General features: G+C 36.7%; 2 protein-coding genes across 3 annotated transcripts; one reads left to right on the top strand and one right to left on the bottom strand.

The window, feature by feature from the left end:
- The first annotated feature begins 7,047 nt into the window (after positions 1-7,047).
- Positions 7,048-10,344, top strand: LOC18008827. Of its 2 annotated transcripts, XM_024156960.1 has the most exons (5): positions 7,048-7,605; positions 7,689-7,750; positions 7,842-9,338; positions 9,421-9,517; positions 9,599-10,344. In XM_024156960.1, the coding sequence occupies exons 1-5, from the start codon at positions 7,437-7,439 to the stop codon at positions 10,222-10,224; spliced, it is 2,451 nt and encodes an 816-aa protein (XP_024012728.1). In that variant the 5' UTR covers positions 7,048-7,436; the 3' UTR covers positions 10,225-10,344. The 2 variants fall into 2 exon arrangements, with proteins under 2 accessions (XP_024012728.1, XP_024012729.1); XM_024156961.1 differs by lacking the exon at positions 7,048-7,605 and having other exon boundaries at positions 7,716-7,750; positions 7,846-9,338.
- Positions 10,345-10,350: 6 nt separating this feature from the next.
- On the bottom strand, positions 10,351-11,376 carry LOC18008267. The gene has a single exon (XM_006391401.2). It carries the CDS (start codon positions 11,264-11,266, stop codon positions 10,499-10,501), a length of 768 nt encoding a protein of 255 aa, XP_006391463.1. The 5' UTR covers positions 11,267-11,376; the 3' UTR covers positions 10,351-10,498.
- Between the last annotated feature and the right edge of the window lie 8,755 nt (positions 11,377-20,131).

Genomic DNA, 20,131 nt, shown 5'->3' with positions numbered 1-20,131 from the left:
TGATACGATCTCCCTAAGGACTTCACACACTTGGACCGGCGGTTGATAAATCCTTAAGTCCGAACGACTCTTGGAGCAGATGCTAAGGCGTGAAAGAAGACTCCCGAAAATTCTTAGGCCCAAACTCACGAAGAATAGTTTGAAACAAGGGGGTGGAACAAAGATAAAAAGAACTCGTCGGTAAAAGGATGTTAAGGCGTGAGAACTAGGTTCCCGAAAATCCCTAAGCCCCGATTACGACAAACGAAAACTTTAAACTTTGCAGACGAAAGCTGCATCAAGTTTTATGGATTGAACTTGATAAACCGAAAATAATTCTAGGCTAACCACCTGAGAATCAACAAAGTTTTCAAAAAAACAAAGGAGAAAAGTCTCAAAATTTTATTAAGAAAAGTGAATGACCGAAAATGAGAAGGGTTCATCCCTTTATATAGGGGCAGATTAGACCAAGGGTCATGCATAAGAAATTACAAAGAAAATAAATGATTTTGACGAAAAACTTGGACTAACTCTTCGTCTAGCTTTGACTGACCCTTGAGCTGAAGCAAAAATATCTCTTGAGCTTCTGACCCGTGAACCAAGCACGTACTGAACCGCGGCCGTGTGTTGGTATAGCCTTTGACCTTATTAAAACCCTATCCGGTAAATCCATTGGGACAAACCCGGATGTAAGGAAAAAGAGTACCAAAAACTATATTAGACTGAAGTCAGTAAATACCCTGGTACGTGAGAAGGGTCATGACTTCAGTTGTTGCTGGTTCCATGTTCTGATTTCTGAGCTTGGCAAGTATCTTCTGAACGGCTCCGACCAACCTCCTGATGCATGATCTCGTCATTAGCCCGTTTGGAATGACTAAGGTCGCATCCAATTTTTGTTTCACGACCTAATCTTTGATCCGTGGTTTAGCCTCTAATTCTATGATCGCATCAATAAATATTAAATACACACATCCAAATGATTGCGTTCAACAGTTATTGCAATTTGTTTCCTTGTTCAAGATGGAATGTTAAAATACGTTTAGCAAAAATTGAAAAGGCGATCAGTAATCTAATGGTCCAGTCATATTTTCTTTATAACTTTATTAGTTGTGTTGTTAACGCGATCGGAATTAGAAATCTCACAAGCTTATAGAATATTTGGAGAACTAAATGCTCATTGGAGATTTTCTATACAAACTTTACAAAGTTCAATGTTTTTTTTTTGTCTAAAAACCAATGTGATCAGGTATCGAACAGTTCTAACTTCAAAATCTTTATATTTTCTAAAAATCAACGATAATCTTAAAATATGTTCGAAAGATGGAGTTATGATTGTGAACTGTTATTAGATCACTTTTAAGACAAGGAAGTAGGGATGACAATTATCCATTCGCAAGATGTTAACCGCCACATGGTTGTAGGGCACTAAAAACACTTTAATCCTATTCTCTTCTGGTTGCCACTAATTTGCTTCTTCTTTTTTCTTTTTAAGAAACTTTTTTTGTAGATAACATATCTCTATTAATTTATTTATTTTGCTTTTTTCATGAATTTTCTTATTGGTAAATTTTGTTAACTTTGGGTCTAATGTTGTGAATGATTTAATGTTGTAAATAAAAAAAGTCCATGAGCCATTTATAGATAAATTATTCTTCCAATAGATTAATTTGACAATACAATAAAAAAAATTGATTCCAGGATTTTCATATTTCCATTCTAAAATGATTTGGCATTACAATACACTTAAAGTTCAAACATTTTCACATTTTTTTCCATTCAAACGGATGTGTCAATATAGTGACAAATTAATACTAAAATTCTCACATTAATCCTTTATAAATGGATTGGGCATTACAATGATCACATAAAATTTTTAGATTGTCACATAAATCCATTCTAAATGGGTCTGTCAATACGATGGCAAAATAATATAGAAGTCTCACATTTATCCAATAAACGGATTTGAAAATATAAAATTCTAACTCACATTTTTTCATACTAGAGAGATCTGACAAAACAGTGGTAAGTACTAAGTAATGAAAGTTTCTTCAAAAATAAGCAAGTGGCGTCGACTTCGTAAATTTCATAATTAAAGAATATTATTCAACATTTATAAGAATATAATATACTTGAAATATCATTTTGGAGTGAATATATATGGACTACTCGGTTAGATTGGGTTGTTCTCCGTTTCTATGGCACGTACTGAAAAAAAAACCATTTATTCTAACTTTTTTTTATTATTAATAGATTATTATTTAAGTAATTATTTATATAAATAAACTTTAATTTTAATTTGTAAGATATTATAGAATATTTTATAAAATTAATTTTTATTTATAAAATATTATATAACTAAATTTTATTCATTAATTGACTGGATCATAAAAAATTTTGTGAACTAAAATTATAGATTTTAAATAATAGTAATCTGGACCAAAATTATTTTACAAAAAAAAATTATAATATATTTGATAATGTAATCATCATTATGTGAATACGAGATAATAAATAAATTTATAATAATAACTGTTTTTTACAAAAGTATTTTACTTAATTGAAAGAACAAAAAAATATTTTCTGTGCTGTAGCGTAGATTAATCCCTATTTTTTATATATAATCGTATTAAGCTATGTCATGACATCCGATCAAAAAGGTAGATTGTCCACTTGGAACTTGTAAGAGGTTACAAGGCCGAATTTTGTTTCTATAAAAAGAAAGGACATGGAAAAGTTTTTGGTTCGTAAAACCAAAGCCCAACATTCCCACATTATAATTCATAGCCGCGGAACAAGAGGAAAAAGTAAGTGCATCAAACTCTGATCTTTCAAAAATCAGACTAAACTAACTAGCTATTGTTCCGTATTGTTCCATATCGCGTTTTAGATATATATAAGTTAAAATTTTGACAATCGGTTCAAAATTTATTTAGATACATGTTTACTATTTCATGTTTAAACATTTTTATCCATTTTAGAGGTTATTTAGGTCATAACCTTAAGAACAAAAGTAATTAAATCTTTTGTGAATAACTGCAGGTGAATAATTATGAATTTTTAAAGTGTAGAAACTAGGAAAAAAACCTTTTTGAAGCGAGTACCCTGGCATTTTGTCTATAGGTTTTTTCATTCATAATGTGAATGAATTTTCACAAACGTTTGTGATCTATATACAAATCCAAAACTCGATGTAAACAGAAAAATAGGAAATATAGAAGCTTCCTTTAGCAATGGAAGATATGGAACAATTCCAAACAATCCTTGAACTTCTTGCTGTAGCTATTTTGGTCAAAATATCAATTATATTCTCCGAAGTATGCATTTCTCTACTTAAATATCATATGAAGCTGCCAACTCCCTTATGAAAATTTATATCAATATGCTTGGTCCTAAACTCCTAATATGACACACTTGATTTAGCCATAGCAGTCCACATACTCACTCGCTAAAAACTTTTTATGGTACCATATCAGATTTTTAATCGACCTTATTACAATCGTTGTTCTACTTTTTGTATTTGAACCGTATGTAGACATGACATAATAAAAAAAAAAATTGAAAAAGTAATATGATTATGAGAAGTTAGCTAAGTATATAATGTGTGTTACAAAAATCAAATCGACAAAAAGGAAACATATGGGCTTGGAAAAGTCTTAGTTCATAAAACCAAAGCCCAAAATATATTGCATGTGTAAAAAGTCTTTTATATTACGGAAATTAGAATTAGCTTGCTATATGAGCAATCTTCATTTTCATTTTTCAACGTGTCATGGTATTTTTGAAAATTACATACAAATTTTAAAATATTAAGTTAAGTAAAACAAGTTATATACAAAGGATTAAAATAATATGTTAAAATTGTTAATGCATAGTACATATTTGTTTATCTTAATCTTTTTTTTTCTTTCTAAAAGGCTTGTTTATGTAGTCTTTGGCAAGACTATTATAATGCATGTCGTTACTAAGCTATAAAGCATATAGAAAAAAAACACATTCACAAGCAAATATTAACATGTAACTATAATATATATGTACTGTGTATAATACAACAAAAAGAAACATCATACAACAAAAGGAAACATCACATGTACTGTTGCGTCATAGAAAAAAATGAAATCGCCAACCGTTTAGTATCCAGTATTCACCATGATGTTTAAATCAAACAACAGAGTTCTAGAGAAAGCACCAGGAATTTTTGTTTTTTCATGTTGGTCAAAATGTTACTTTTTGGAAATAGTAAGACTGGCTTCACTATTTTTTTCATTTTGACAAAATTTGACACCGCTTTTTTTTTGTTTTTTCTCTATTTTCCTTCAGAATTGTTTTGCCTTCTGAGTTGAAACAGTAACGTTACTAGCAATTTTCAGTTTATAGCTAAACAAAATATATATATTTTATTGAATGTACAGTATTTGTATGTATATTGTAATATGTCACTAGAAGAAAATAATTGGAACTGTGTTTGAATAGAAGTGTGGGGGATGTGCTAGAGAGTAGAGATTCCTAGCGTGTATGGGTTATTATTGTCCGTGACATATCTCAGAATCGTCAGACATGGACAAAGACGCAACTCTGCTTTTTCTGTCTTATTACACTCTTAAAGATTTCAAACTTTCTACATCTTCTTTATATATGCACAGTTGCACACACCCATATATATATATATATATATATAAATCCACTTCATTATTCATGGAAACTAAAGAACCCATATAACGATTCTCTTGAACGATTACTCAAACCCATAATGCAGATTATTAACGTTCCATGACCCTGAATTAGTTGATGTTATCCACATTCGAGCCGATTTGATATGCAATAACGAAAAATTGGCAATTGTGAAAAGTAGTTTTTGTTGATTATATTATATATTTATATAGTGTTATACTTCTTTCGTTTTATATGGTGGTGGTCCATGGATAGGATATCCGTTCCACCTTGTTTCCGATCTCGAATCTGTATTTCGTATTAAAAATGCATTCTATATAGAATAACATTAGAGCATCATTATCGCCAGAAACCATATAGATTTCTTATTTAATTTTTAATTATTATATTCTGTTTAAAAACGTGGCCCACAGAACCAAAAATCTAATATATTTTATTATTATATGTTGTTAACCATTTAAGTAAGACATGTGGCAGAAAAAACTTATTTTATAATTCCCAAATAATAAACTTTTCTTCAGTTAAATATTTCATTTGATTATATTTATTATTAAATATTCATAAGAAACTCACAAAAAACCAACGATAATGATGTTCTTATGTTTCTGATTATGAATGAACAAGATACAAGATAAAATAGGAATGAAGCGAGGTAAAAACAAAAATCTCCAAGTAAATATCTGTTTTTGTGGAATAATTTTTTTCTTCTTTAAAACATCTATTCTAAAAAAACAAAAGGAGTAATATTTTATTATTTATCTTCAAAATTGGATAAATGAAAACTATGAAAATAGTACTCTCTCCGTTTCATAATAAGTGTCATTCTGACACATTTCACACATATTAAGAAATTAAGAAAATATACAAATATACCTCTAATTAATATACTTTTATAACATTTAATTATAAAGACTATTATCTTTAAATGAGGAATAAAACAGGAAATAAGAGTAAAAATTTACATTGAAAATGCAGAATGACACTTTTTTTAAAACAAAAAATGAAATCTAAAACGACAATTATTATGAAACGGAGGGAGTAATGTTTAAAAAGACTTGGAATATTATTTAAAGACTTACAAGAAAGTTTTGAAAATTATAAAGTTCATCTAAAAGTTTTTGTAAATTTTGGGACAATTTCAAAAAAAATATGTTTCTGAATTCTCCTTTTTTTTAAACAGTGTTGGACAAAACATGCTGACAATTTGAATACAATTCCTTTGTTGTTTATTTATTTTTATAACTTTTGGACATTTGAATATCTTTTGTTAATTGTCGATAGTTTTTAAGCATTTGAGTCTAAAATATTTAGGAGGCCATTTGTTAATGAATAGAAATGATTATATCAAAAACCAAAACAAGCCAATGAATGACCCAATGGACTGAAATTAATTTTAGCTATCTGGTATTTATTTTTCTCTTGGATGAATATGCTAATACAAATAGTAATACTCCTTTCTTTCGCATATTTATATATCAGAAGTGATTATACTCTACTTTTTTCCCTTTTTCAATATTAGTTAAACAAAAAAGAAACTTGTTGTCTGTTTGGAACAGAAGTCGATGCAAGAGTTGGAACTGAGAAAATGGACTACGGATTAAACTGGATTCGTGAAAAACGAGAAACAGAACCCTCGAACCTTTCATGTTCTTCGGTTTCCACAACCACTATTTACGCTTCTTCTAATATCCAAGAAAACCTTAACTTAGGTTTCGACTGGTAATTTTACGGAATGGCAGAATTGCAGAAAAAATCTTACGGAATAGATTAAATAACTTATAAGTCGCTTTTCTGCGGAATAACTTTTCTTTTATATTTTTGTTAAGCAAAAACGCAGTATGCGTTTTTGTGTGTATTTTTTCATTACGCGGATTTTTGTTGATTGACAAAAAACCTGCGAAATTGTGTTTAAAAACGCAATTCTGCCATTCCGCAGATTACCAATCAGAGCCTTAATGTATCATAGCTTCATACAAAAGAAAAACTAATTGTTGACAAAAAAAAAAAGACTAATTCTGCGTAATTACTTTATCTTCTCAAAGTCTAGTTTGATCAGCTACTTAACCTTTTGTGCGCATGCTCTCTCTCTCTCTTCTCTTCTCCTCTCCTGCAAGAAAAAAAAGCTGTAATAATCTCTCTCGAGCCCCTTTCACCGCCAGTGACAGCAGAGAGAATCACAGCAAAAACACACAAAAAGATTTAATCTCTCGTTTCGCTTTCAATCACTTCTTCACTATCTTTTAGCTTTTGTCTCGTTTCACTTTTTAACTCCAAATTGCGAATATTACTCGTTGAGTCCCAATTTTTTTGACAAAGACTTTATTTATCTTCTTCTTGTTTAAGCTCATAGTTTCTTTTTTAGCTCTAATGATTCGTTTTTCCTTTTTGTGAATCATAGCTTCTTCTTCTTCCACTGTACCATTGTCGTTTTGCTGATTTCCAACTGTCTTCTTTCTTTCCCTATTCTCGTAACTATGCTTTCGATAATGCTAATGTACACTCATCCTCTCTGCTTTTCTTGAGAGATTCTTCTTCTTCTTCTTCTTCACGAGCTCCAAAAAATTTCACAGAACCTGAGAGACTCCTTTTTTTTTTTATTTCAAAATCAGAATTCAAAAAGAAAGTATTTTTATTTTCTTTCGCTGGGTTTACGCTCTCAGATTCTAGCTACATTTTTCTTCTCTGGTGACTTCAAGTTATGAAATTTGAGGCAATGCGTCTCTAAAGGAGACGTTTTTTCTGTGTGTTTCGATCTCTCTGAGCTTGTCTGGTGTTAGGGTTTCGTGGTAATGACGGGAGAGTTACAGGAGGTGGTTGATAAAACGGCGCCGTGTGCGGCCATAACAGAGAAACGGCCAAATCGACTCGGCGGTTGCGTCGGCGTTTTCTTCCAGCTCTTCGATTGGAACCGACGTTTCGCTAAAAAGAAGCTCTTTTCTCGCAAATCACTTCTTCCTGGTTAGTGTTTCTCTGTCTCGGTTTCTCTACGGTTTTGTCTGAAAACGGATGTTGTTTTAAAAGAGTTTCTTATGCATTTTCAGGTAAACAAGCTTCAAAGAGGTTTGGAGGGAATGACAAAATGCTCAAATCTAAGCTTAATCTGGTGATTATTTTCCCCCTTTCGTTGTTGTTGTTAAAGTGTAACTCTCTGTTTCTTCAATCTTTAGTTTGATGTCTGTTTCTTGTGTTGATAGATAGATGATGAGAACAGAGGAAGTTTCCCGAAGAGAGGTGAAGTTGTGAAGCATGAAATGAGATCTCCTAGTTTGGTTGCACGTTTAATGGGGCTTGAATCTATGCCATCTAATCATAGAGACAAAGGGAAGAAGAAGAAGAAACCGCCGTTTTTGCAGTTTCAGGACAATGATAAATGCGATTTGTTTGATGTTGATGAAGAAGAAGGCGAAGATAATGCTGGTTTCGATAAATCTAGGCCACAGAAGTTGCAGAGAACAACAGGTGTGTGTGATAGACGTGTGATGGTGAAGAAGTTTGGATCAGATGCATTGCAGATCAAGAACGTTTTGACCCGAGTTAGGAAACATCATCAGTATAATAGCCATCAGAAGTTAGCTTCTCCTGTGAGAAGCCCGAGGCTTCATAGACGTAGTAGCTCTAGGTTGATTGATGCAGCTGCTAGGATTCTTGAACCGGGGAAGAGAAACGCGAGATACGCTATTGCTTATCCTGGTTCTTCAGGGACGAGGAGGTTCGAAAACGCTGGGAGAGAGCCGCTTGAAGCTGTTGTTTCGCCAGAGTTTCAACGTGGTTATAGTAATAATAGTGTTGCTTCTTGTAAAGCATGTGGTAGCTTTGTTGATGTTCATGGTTCAGGTCTTGTAGATGAAGAGATTGGACAGAACATGGCGTGTGTTTCTAAATCAACTCCTTTTGAACGTAGTAAAAGAAATGTGTTTTGGAGAAATCAAGAACCACCTGTGTCTGTTTCTGCTAGAGGCAGAGATACTAATCAAATGGAGAAGAAGGCTCTGCCTCGAGCTCGGTACGATTATCACAATCAGCTGTTGCAGAGAGAAAGGTTTCCTCGTGAGGCTCGATCTTACACCTTACAAGGCAAGAGTGGTTCTTGTTCTTCACCTGCTAATATGATCAACTGTAAAGAGAAGGACTTAATAGCTATGAACAGAGGTTCAACTAGCAAGAACCATAACTCAGAGTTGAATTTGCAGAGAAAATCTCACACTAGAGTTGAGGATTCTTGTAACAGATCAGGACTAAGTAGTCCAGCACGGAAGAGAAGGCTAGCTTGTGTAAGTGGTCACGGACGAGGAAGTAGCTTTATGAGTCCAGTTTCAAGACGATTAGATGGTGAAAGCTCTTGTGTTTGTAGTAATGATCCTAGAGGTAGCAATGAAGCTGCATTTGCTCCTTTGAAACCTGGTTCCCTTCATAGAAACTATAGCCAATGCTGCAGAGAATCCAAAGAGCGAAAAGTAGTTCAACGCGTTCCAAATCAGAAAAGACTACCACTTGATCACGCCGGTACTGTGGGTTTGATTCAGCAAAAGTTAAAAGAACTCGCTATACAAGAAGAAGATGAAGCCATAAGAGGAAGTGTATTGCCTAATAAACCTGCCTCTTTGATTCTCCATGAATTGTTATCTTCTTTAGTTATGAATCAGCCCTATACTCGAGATATCGATATGTCTTACGCAGACACAGCTTATCGGGTATGCTCTATAATCCGCAAGGTCTTAAAACATCTTTAGTATTTTCTCATCTTTACTTCATTTTGCGTCTTAAATCTTGCAGAGGAATCCAAACAGTGAATACACGAGCCCTGGTTCTGTACTCGACGCATCTTTCTCCAACGAGAGTTGCTTATCGAATAGCTTCGACAACATCTCAGGTACGTAAGAATCAATCATTTCTGAAGAAAAAACATCACTTCTTGTATCTGAAACCGGACATTGGTGTTTATGATGTGTAGTTCCAGGACAGACTAAGCGGCCTCTAGAGCCTATAGAATCTGATTGGGACGTTCTTGAAGATTACGCGGCTTCATTCAAGAACTCAACAAGCAATGGTGGTAATTATCGAGCAATCGCGAGTCTGATAAGCCATGTCTCTAACGTCCTGCGATGTTTAAGCAACACAGGTCTCATACTAACGCAGCAGAGATTCACCAACGCAAGAGAAGTCATAATCCACACCGAGCTCTTGGTTGGTGGTAATACTAATAGACAAGACAACTACCTCATCGGACCAGAACTCTTTGATGAGCTCATGATTTACGCGGCACGGTCTGATAATCTTGTTAACCTCCCTGGAATAACCGGAGGGTTCTTGGTTGATTCCATGATCGAACACTTGGAAGAGAGAAACATTTCTTGCGGGTTAAAGCCTTTGAGTGCTGAAGCTGATAAATTGATTCAAGGTGTTCTTGAGGAGGTGCCAAAGTGGGCGAGATTGGCTCGGATTGGTGTGGATGAGGTTATTGGTATTGAGATGGAGAAATGGATGGATCTTGAGACTCATTTGTTTGGAGTTGGATCAGAGATTGCTTATGAGATACTTTGGTGTTTGGTCGGAGAGTTAGCAATGGATCTGTTGTAGAACCTAACAAGATAATGTTTTGTCAAGTAGCATTTGTGTAATTCATCATTGTGGCTATTGAACTAATATGATCAATGTTTGTTACAATATTATTAAGCTTTATGGTAATCAAATATCAATCACCAAAAACCAACACCAGAAAAAAAGGACCAATCTTTATCAATCACCAAAACCAGAAAAAGGACTAATCTTTATCAATCAAAACCTAAAAAAAAGATTCAAATCGTAGAAAAATATATCAAATCGTGAGATTGGGCACACAAATTTCAAAGAATCAGTAGATTTGTCGGTAGCCAAGGATAGTCCGACCACCGCCGCCGAGTGATTTCCGTCCTTCTCCGGCGCCGCCGATTGATTTCCTTCCTCCTCCGCCGCCGCCATTAATGGCGGAAGCTGCAGCCATTGATATTTTTTTGAGATCTTCGACGGTGGCGTAGCTCTTTCGCGCCATACCCATCATCGCTTTGCTCTTCTTCTCCCCTGCACTCATGCTTCCTCTCGCCGAGCCGGCGAAAACGGCGGCGTTTCTGCTTTTATTCGACGGCGGAGTAAGCTCTGTTCTCCGGGGAAGCAAATTCGAATTAACCGGCCGGCGATTTTCCTTGCGAATCATCGCAGAGAAATCAGGCACAGATTGAGCCAACGAAGATGAAGACGACGACGACATTCTCCGAGGATTCGGATTAGCCGCCGGATTATAATTAAACCCGAATCTCGTCTGTTTATTGTTCTTCTCCGGCGAAAAAACTCTAATTTCTTCTTCTCCTCCTCCTCTGAAACCAAATCTCGCTTGTTTCGTAGCCGGTTTCTTTCTCGTCTGATCTCCGCCGAAAAACCTCTCTTCTTCTTCCTTTAGTATCTTCTCGTACTCTCGTTTCAAACGAAGCTTCGATTCTCGTAATCTCGCGTATTCTCCATATCTGGGTCCTCGCTCGAATTTGCAGAGACTGTTGTTATCGGAGTTTTGAGAGAGTAGGAGAGAGATTGGATCAACGGAAAATAACAGAGGTTCCATGCTAGGGTTTGAAATCGTATCCTCCATTTACTGATCAATCGAATCTCGATTCAAAGTTTTGATTGTTTTCTCGCACTGTGTCGTCTTCTTCCTCAGAAAGTTTTTTTTATTTGTGCTTTATTAATTGTGAAGAGAGGCTTCACGGTTTTTTGTTCTTCATTTTTTTTATTTAAGTTCGTAACGGTCTGATTGGAAAAAAAGAGGAGATTCCTAAATATTTTTTGTATGGACGCTTTTACCCTTTGTTTCCTTTTTAACTTCTATAACGGTCTTATTTTGTTTGGTGGGGCCCTGAAGATCTTAGATCGAACGGTCATTAATTCGTAAATCGAGAAATTATTTATTATTAATTTTCTATTTGGTCAAAAGGTGAGAAATTATAATTTGGTAATAACGCCATACCTTATCTTTACAATATGATGAAGTCAACAAAAAAATCTTTATGAGATTACAAACGATCTGAGAGTTAATAGAGTAATACAAAGACGCCCATTTCAGAGTGGGCTTAGATTTCCTTAAGGCCCAATGGACTTTTTCCTTGAGCTCCACGAAAGTCAAATCAATTAGGCTTTCATTGGTTCATGGTTGCTTCATGCTTGCGTTTGACAGGCTAAAAGGCAGCTACGTAAGTTTGAGAATCCAAGTTGATCAGCCTTTTCTTGTGTGGATTCACATGCTTATAATTTAGGATTCATAGTGGATATAGTTTCTTTGGCAGGTTTAGCAAGCGGACCCATCGGATGGAGGGAAATAGTTACTATGCCGTAAACCGTCAAAATCACGTCCAAGCCTTGCTTGAGCTCGCAGACGCCTTTCTTTATCTCGTCCATGTCTTGCTTCAGCACGTCCAAGTTTTGTTTCAGCGCCTCTAACTTCTCTTCTATAGTGGTCATCGACATATTCATGTTCGGATCAGCATTGTGGTACACTGGTACTGTACTACTGTATTGTAAGGATTGCTTAAAGGAGAGGAGAGCAAGACCTTGATCGTTTAGAGAAGTAGATATGGCAAAGAAATGGGTAAGAATGAAGAAGGGGATGAGAAATAATTGAGCCAACTTCATAGTTTTTGTTTTTACCATCACGTACTTGTTTAGAGAGGCAAAATAACAAGAGTTATTGGTAACACTAACACTATTGATATTATCGACATAGTTAAAGAAGCTGCAGCAAAGTTTTGAGGCGGCGGAGAAGGAAACGAGCTCGCTTGAGCAGGACATACAAGTGAAATAAATAGATTAAGGAACAAATAAAAAAACTATTATTTTTATTATTCTTTCAATAGACTAATTAAATCAACATGGTGAATTCATGACCCAAAAACTCATAAAACTAACTAAAAAACAAACGTCGTAGTTAAGATATTTGAAAAAAGTAAAATAAAATAAGAGAAACTAATTAATACGCTGTAAATAAAATTTGTTAGAACAATTAACCCAACAAAATCCAATTAGATCGTTTGTTTGGAAACCATTAGTTTTGACGAGTGCGGGTCATCATGCGCTAAGTATATAACTTCCATTAGACTTCTTTTTTAAGGTTACAATGTATTCTTCTTCATCCACAACAAAAACTTTCACTTTAACACCGTTTCCCAAATTCTGGACCAAATCCTTTGCTATATCTGGAATGATCAAATCTTCAAAGTCCTGTCTTGGTAAATTAAGCCTACCTTGTTGGGAAACATCAGTGTCGCATAACGTCTTCTTTATAACCATGGATCACATGGAGCTAAACCCAATTCTAGGTTGAGTTCTTGATCTAGGTTGTCTTCTTGATCTTGAGTCATAGTTTCTAACTTGTAAACAATATGAATATATATATTTTTTTAAATGTGAAAGATGAAAACGAGATTGAAAAATAAATTAAAAAATCATCCCTATGTTCTTTATATAGTTTTTTTGATCAAAACAGTTTTTCCTTCTTTTGTTTGTTAAAAAAGCATTTTTCCTTATTTCTGCATTTTTCTATTAACATTAAAGACTCTTAATAGGTCGACAAACCTTTGAAGAAGTTTTTTTTTTTCTTCTGTTACTCTACAAGTATCTTGTCGAAATTTACAATTCTTTTTTTATTTATTAGAAAGTTAAGTCTATATGTACAAAAATCATTTGGGATATTTCAAGAGTTTTACATTTTTGTTGTTGTGATCACTGATTTCGTTTTCCTTTTTAAAGAAAGTTTAAATTTAAATATTTGAAATTATTCTTATATCACGTCTAAAAATGCTTTGTACGATTTTGGTAGAAGTTTTACATTTCCTTTACGAAGGGTTTTCAAAAATTAACAGTTAAATAATTTCTCATAAGGTCGGGTAACACATATCATAATAGGCTAGACGTACACTTATTTTGTTGCTCTTCGTTGTGGAATTTGTTTGAGGTTGATGATGATTAAATTTATAGTCTTTGATGGTTTAGGGTTCGTGATTTGTGGTTTCCAAAAGTTGTGTGGAAATGGCTTTCTGCAAAAATCTCGGTGGTCTACTGAGACAATGGGTTGTTTATCAGACCGAAAATGTTCCGGTTTAATCTATGCTTGGTTCTCTCCGGTACATGTCTACCAAGCTTTTCGTTGGAGGTAAACAAATCTTGTTCAAAAATGAATCTTTGAGAAATAGCTAATTGGCTACTTGGCGTTGACCACCATTCCTCTCCCTCTATTTTGTATGCATTTCCTCTTGTGTCGTCACAACATCTTGATCTATTTGATGCTATTGTGAGTTATGATCCATTGGACATTGCCACGAAGGCTGCATTCAAGTGCATACCGGAAGGGGATTACAAGCAGTTTTTGAAAGCTAGTGTGGCCTCAAGGGTAAGAGATTGGGGATTGTACTGAAGCATTAATTCTGATCCAAATCATGCTCATCTTGATCATCACATCGAAACATTAATGTCAAATTTCGTTATAATCTTGATTAGACCTATTAAGTATAGAACTTGATTCTTATTGATTTATGAATAGGTAAATACATCATATATATATACACTTAGACTTGCCTTATCTAGACATAATGTAAATGTAAAATATACATAATGATATATACAAAAGATATTCGTGTATATCCTGATACGCCCCCTCAAGATGAAGCACCAGAGGTGATTCCAATCTTGACAGTTAAGTCTTGAAACCGAGTATGTGGGAGTGGTTTGGTGAGTGCATCAGCCAGCTGATCAGTAGAGGAGATGTGAGAAACTCGAAGCGTCTTGTCTTGTATTTGCTCGCGGACAAAATGATAATCCAGAGCAAGATGCTTCATTCTTGAATGAAACACAGGATTGGCACAAAGATAGGTGGCACCGATGTTATCACAGTAGATAGTGGGGATTTGAGGAAGACGAACGCCTAGTTCAGATAACAAGGAAGCAACCCATTTAACCTCAGAAGCAGTGGAAGCCACTGTACGATACTCGGCTTCGGTAGACGAACGAGCAACACCCTTCAGCTTTTTCGATGACCAAAATATGGGATTCTTGCCAAGATACACAATGTAAGCACCGGTAGACGTAAAATAGTCTTTGTCACCAGCCCAATCAGCATCAGAATAAGCATGAAGGGAAAGAGGTGACGAGGCAGAGAGAAATATACCATGAGTGACAGTGCCAACAAGATACCGAAGCACACGCTTGACAGCTTCCCAGTGTTCAATAGTCGGACAATGCATGAACTGGCTCAACTTATTTACGGAAAAAGCAATGTCGGGTCGTGTAAGAGACAGATACTGAAGAATACCAACGACGGCACGATACTGCGTAGGATCATCAAGTTTAGTGCCAGCGAGAGTAAGCGATTGTGTCGACGCTAGAGGAGTAGCAACCGGTTTGGACTTATGCATGTTGAGCTTTGTCAGGAGATCAGTGGTGTACTTCTGCTGTGTTAGCCGAAGTCCTTCACGAGAGCAATACACCTCGATACCAAGAAAGTAAGAGAGTTCACCCAGGTCTTTGAGAGAGAACCGAGCAGAGAGTTGCTCAATAATGCGATTGACAGTGATATCGCAGCTGCTAGTGACAACAATATCATCCACATAAACAAGCATATAGACCAGAACAGAGCCAGTGTTAAGAACAAATAGTGAGGCGTCAGCAAGTGAATTTTTAAAACCAATCTTGAGGAGAAAGGAACGAAGTTCATTATACCACGCACGAGGTGCCTGACGCAGGCCATAGATAGCTTTTCGTAGACGACAAACATACTCTGGCCGATATTGATCAACAAATCCTGGAAGTTGAATCATATATACCTCTTCATCTAATGTACCTTGGAGAAAGGCATTGTTTACATCAAGCTGCCGTAAAGTCCAAGTTTTAGCAACAGCAACATCAAGGACAATACGAATGGTGGCATGCTTTACAACAAGACTAAATGTTTCTTCGAAGTCATTGCCAGGTCGTTGGTGGAACCCTTTTGCGACTAGGCGAGATTTGAAGCGATCAACCGAGCCATCAGGAAGCCTTTTGATGCGGAAGACCCATTTACAGCCAATGACATTTTGCGCTTCATGGGGAGGAACCAAATCCCACGTCTGATTACCAATAAGAGAGTTGTACTCATCACCTGCAGAGCCCCTCCATCGCTTGTCTTTTAAGGCTTGAGTGATGGTTAAAGGTTCTACTTCCGACAGAAGAGCAGAGAGACCATATTTCGGATTTGGCTTCCAAATATTGTTCATCGAGCGAGTGGTCATCCTGAGATTGTGAGTTGGGGCCAGCGTTTGCACAGTTGAGCCATGGTCCGGTACTGAGTTGTTGCTGGTGTGAACCGGTACCATTGGTGAAGGAATCTCTGTCGGGGACACCGTATTTGTTTTTTGTGACTGAGTCATGAGTGGCAACCTGAAAAAGGGAACTAGAGAAGCAGAGGGGTTAGAGTTTGGAGCGGGTTCAGGAACAGTGTTTGGACTTGAGGTTTTGAGCCGAGGGTATGGAAAGATGGACTCATGGAAGTCCACATGCCTAGAGACATAGACACGGGATGTAGATGGATCTAGACATAGGTAAGCACTTTGAGTAAGGGAGTAGCCAAGGAAAATACAAGGGGCTGAACGAGGAGAGAGCTTATGAGTGGTGTATGGACGCAACCAAGGATAACAGAGGCACCCAAATATACGGAGTTTAGAGTAGTTTGGTTCCTCACTGAATAAGAGTGCATACGGCGACTTGCGTGAGAGATTTGGTGTGGGCATACGGTTGATCAAGTAGACTGCCGCTGCAAAGGCATAGCTCCAATACGTATTTGGGAGCGACACATGGGTCAAGAGAGATAAGCCGGTTTCGACAATGTGTCGATGTCTCCGTTCTGCAAGTCCGTTGTTCTCCGGAGTGTGTGGAGGTGAGGTAAAGTGAGAGATGCCATGTGTGGCAAGAAAGGACGCCATGGCGATGAACTCTCCACCATTATCTGAGTATGACGTTTTAATCTTGCGATTAAACTTGTTTTCCACCAGTGTTTTAAATGGAATGAACACTTGAATCACCTGCGATTTCAGTTTGAGAGGATAAAACAAGACATATCGAGTATAGTGATCAACGAATATGACATAGTACTTGTAGCCATAAACAGAGTACACCGGTGAGGTCCAAACATCCGTATATATAAGATCAAGGGGGCCATAAGATTGCATTGAGTTAAAAGAAAAAGGGAGTTTGTGACTTTTATTGGTTTGAACAAGCATTGCATGATAAAGGAGGAGAAAAATCCAAAACAGGTAAAGATGAATGAGAAATAATGTGTTTAAGTATAGCTAGAGAGGGATGACCATGCCTCGAGTGCCAATTGACAAGCGAGGATTTGATACATGAAAAAGCCAAAATAGAAGAATTGGGTGAATGAACTTTGAATGGCCACTCATAGACTCCATCACTGGCTGGTCCGCTGATTAGTGTTGCTCCCGACTTGAGATCCTTCACCTGAAAGTCATAAGGACAGAGTTGAACCATGACATTGTTAGTTTTGCATAACTTGTTCACTGATATGAGGTTCTTTTTAATGGAGGGAGCACAAAGAACATTCGACAGAGTAAGTGGTCGAGAGTGAGAGAGTAATTGAGTGGAACCAGTATGGGTGATCGGTAGACCCGTGCCATTGCCAATGGTGACATCGTCGTTGCCCTGGTATGGTGAATGCATTGAGAGATTGGCAAGATCAGAGGCTATGTGATGTGAGGCTCCACTATCGAGCAACCATGCATTGTCTGCGGTTGGATGCGGTGAGGAGGTTGTGTAGTGTGCTTGAGGATTCCATTGTGGTGGCTGAAGATTGGATGCGGAAGGGCCACGGTACGCCTGTTGTTGAGGCTGGGAAGTCATGTATTGGAGTTGAGTGCAACGTCTGGCACTATGTCCATATACGCCACAGATTTGACACTTTCCTTGATAGCCACCACCACGAGCACCACCTCGGTAACCACCACGCGAGCTACCTCTGTAGTTACCACCACCACGTGGAGTGTAGTTGTTGGACGAGTTGAATCGGTGCTCAGCCACATTGGCTGTCGCTGGAAGGGATGGAGATGTGGAGGCCTCTAGAACAAGTATCTCATTCTCACGGTTGGGAAGCTTCTCATGGAGCTCCTCGGTGGTAATAGGTGTGTCTCGACCATTGACCATCTCTTTGACGGCGCGATACTCATCTCCGAGACCATCCATGATGTAGTCCAAGAGATCTTCTTGCTCGAGTGGTGCACCAAGAAGAGCAAGGTGATCTGCTTTGGTGATGATGGATCGCATATATTCTGTGATGGTGAGTGTTCCTTTGGTGATCTTTTTCAGTTGCTGTTTGATTTGATTTTTCTGTCCACGAGAGGATTGGCCGTAAGTGCGAGCCAAAGTGGTCCAAACTTCACGAGCAGTGGTGGCACGAGCAACGAGCGGTTGGATCGGCAATGATAGTGTGCCCAGCAAGGCACTGTAAAGGAGACGGTCTTGACGATGCCAGGGAGCGAGTTGCGGGTTCGGCTGAGTTACGTTGTCTGTTGTGACGGTCGCCAGTGGTGTTTGATCGGTTTCTACAATGAAGTGATGCAGTTCGTGCGCTTCGAACAGAGCATACACTTGAAGCTTCCAGGTAAGGTAGTTTGACGAAGTGAGTTTGGTGATACCGGACATGTTGACAGAGATGAGCGAGTCGCTGGGTGTCGTCTTGTTGTAGACAGGCACAAGTTGAGCATTGGCGTTGGCCATGGCGATGAAAACTTTGTTGTGAAAGAGAGCGGCTGTAAAAAAAATTTAGGGTTTATGAATCGATATGCTCTGATAACATATAGAACTTGATTCTTATTGATTTATGAATAGGTAAATACATCATATATATACACTTAGACATTGCCTTATCTAGACATAATGTAAATGTAAAATATACATAATGATATATACAAAAGATATTCGTGTATATCCTGATATTAAGTAAACCATATATCTGATTATAGCTCTGTTTTCATTGGATGGAGACGAGAAGGACTGACCGTCATTAACAATCTATGGATACCAAACATGGAAGTCACTGTAGTTGGGACTGAGTTCAAGATGTCACTCAACGCATATCTTAAAGATCTTGTGGAATCACCAGTGCAGTCCTTAGCAAATGTAATTGCCTTCTACAAGGAACTCGAGGCATATACTTACAAAGCTTTGAAAACGAATTCACTTTTCGAGATCCGAAGAAATGTGATCATTGAACTGAAAAACAAAAATACACAGGGAAAGGTAGAAGAAACAGAGGTAAAGGTGAAAGAATGGGTACATGTTCCTTGCAGCACACGCCACCAATGGATTGGGTGAGAAAGAGAAAGCACCGATGCAGAATTTGGAACAACTTTCGAGGAATGGAATTAGAGAAGCTGATGGAAGAAGAGGAGTTAGATGCAATAGTGACACAACATTTCAACTTTGCCATCCGGTTGTTTATTTGTATTTCAATTGTATTTAAAGCTTTTAACTATACTGAGTAACATGTATTATAAGCACTAGCGCTGAACCGCTAATTTGGTCATTTCAGATTTTTTTATACAGAACCATAGCCACTGACTAATTCGTGGCCAATTTGGTGGCTATGTAATTATATTTGATAAAAAAACATCTATTTATGAAGAAACAACTCAGGTGAAACCAACTCATCCTTTGTCATAAAGATTTGGTTTTTCTTGTTTCTTTGTGCAAATGTTACACACTCTTGTTGATTGGTGTCTAGGTTTCTTTGTTTTTTCTTCCTTTGTTCTGTGGATGGATGATTATATAATTTTTCCGTTTATCATGGGTAATCACCTTCTTCTGCAAGATTAAGGGTTTTAAGAGATTATCGTAATTTGTTTTTACCTCATGGGGCTGTGGCTTCTTCATTTCATTTGGAAAAGAGATCAAAAAGCTAGTGTCACAATTTAAGAGATGATCTTTGTTTTTACCTTTTGGGGATGTGGTTTCTTCATTTTCATTTGGAAAAGAAATAAAAAGTTAGTGTCACATTTTAAAGATGATCGTTTTAACCTTTTGGGGCTGTGGTTTCTTCATTTTCATTTGGAAAAGAAATAAAAAAGTTAGTGTCACATTTTAAGAGATGATCTTTGTTTTTGTTGATGTTGCTATTAGTGATTTAGTGTCCTGTTGGTTGGTTGTGGTACATGGACTAAGACTATGGAACACTTAATATACTTGCTTTTCCTTTGGTGTTAATCCTCAAATGTCTTTGATTGGGAAAATGAGTTTATGCTTCATACATTGAAGTCTACGCAAACCTATAAGTTTTCTCCCAAAATTCTGGTGGAGTTCCAATCTATTTAACCGCAATCTTCATCAAATAACATGTTGTAAAATGTGCAAACGCATTCATGAGAATGGAATTGGGTTTTGATTTTTAGAAAAGGTTAACATGCTTTTGTTGGCTAACATGCCTTTA

The sequence above is a fragment of the Eutrema salsugineum genome, unplaced genomic scaffold (genome assembly GCF_000478725.1).
Source record: "Eutrema salsugineum unplaced genomic scaffold, Eutsalg1_0 scaffold_9, whole genome shotgun sequence".
Taxonomy (NCBI): Eukaryota; Viridiplantae; Streptophyta; class Magnoliopsida; order Brassicales; family Brassicaceae; genus Eutrema; species Eutrema salsugineum.
The sequence above is the reverse complement of the archived record's forward strand: the minus strand, read 5'-3'. Positions and strand labels throughout refer to the sequence as shown.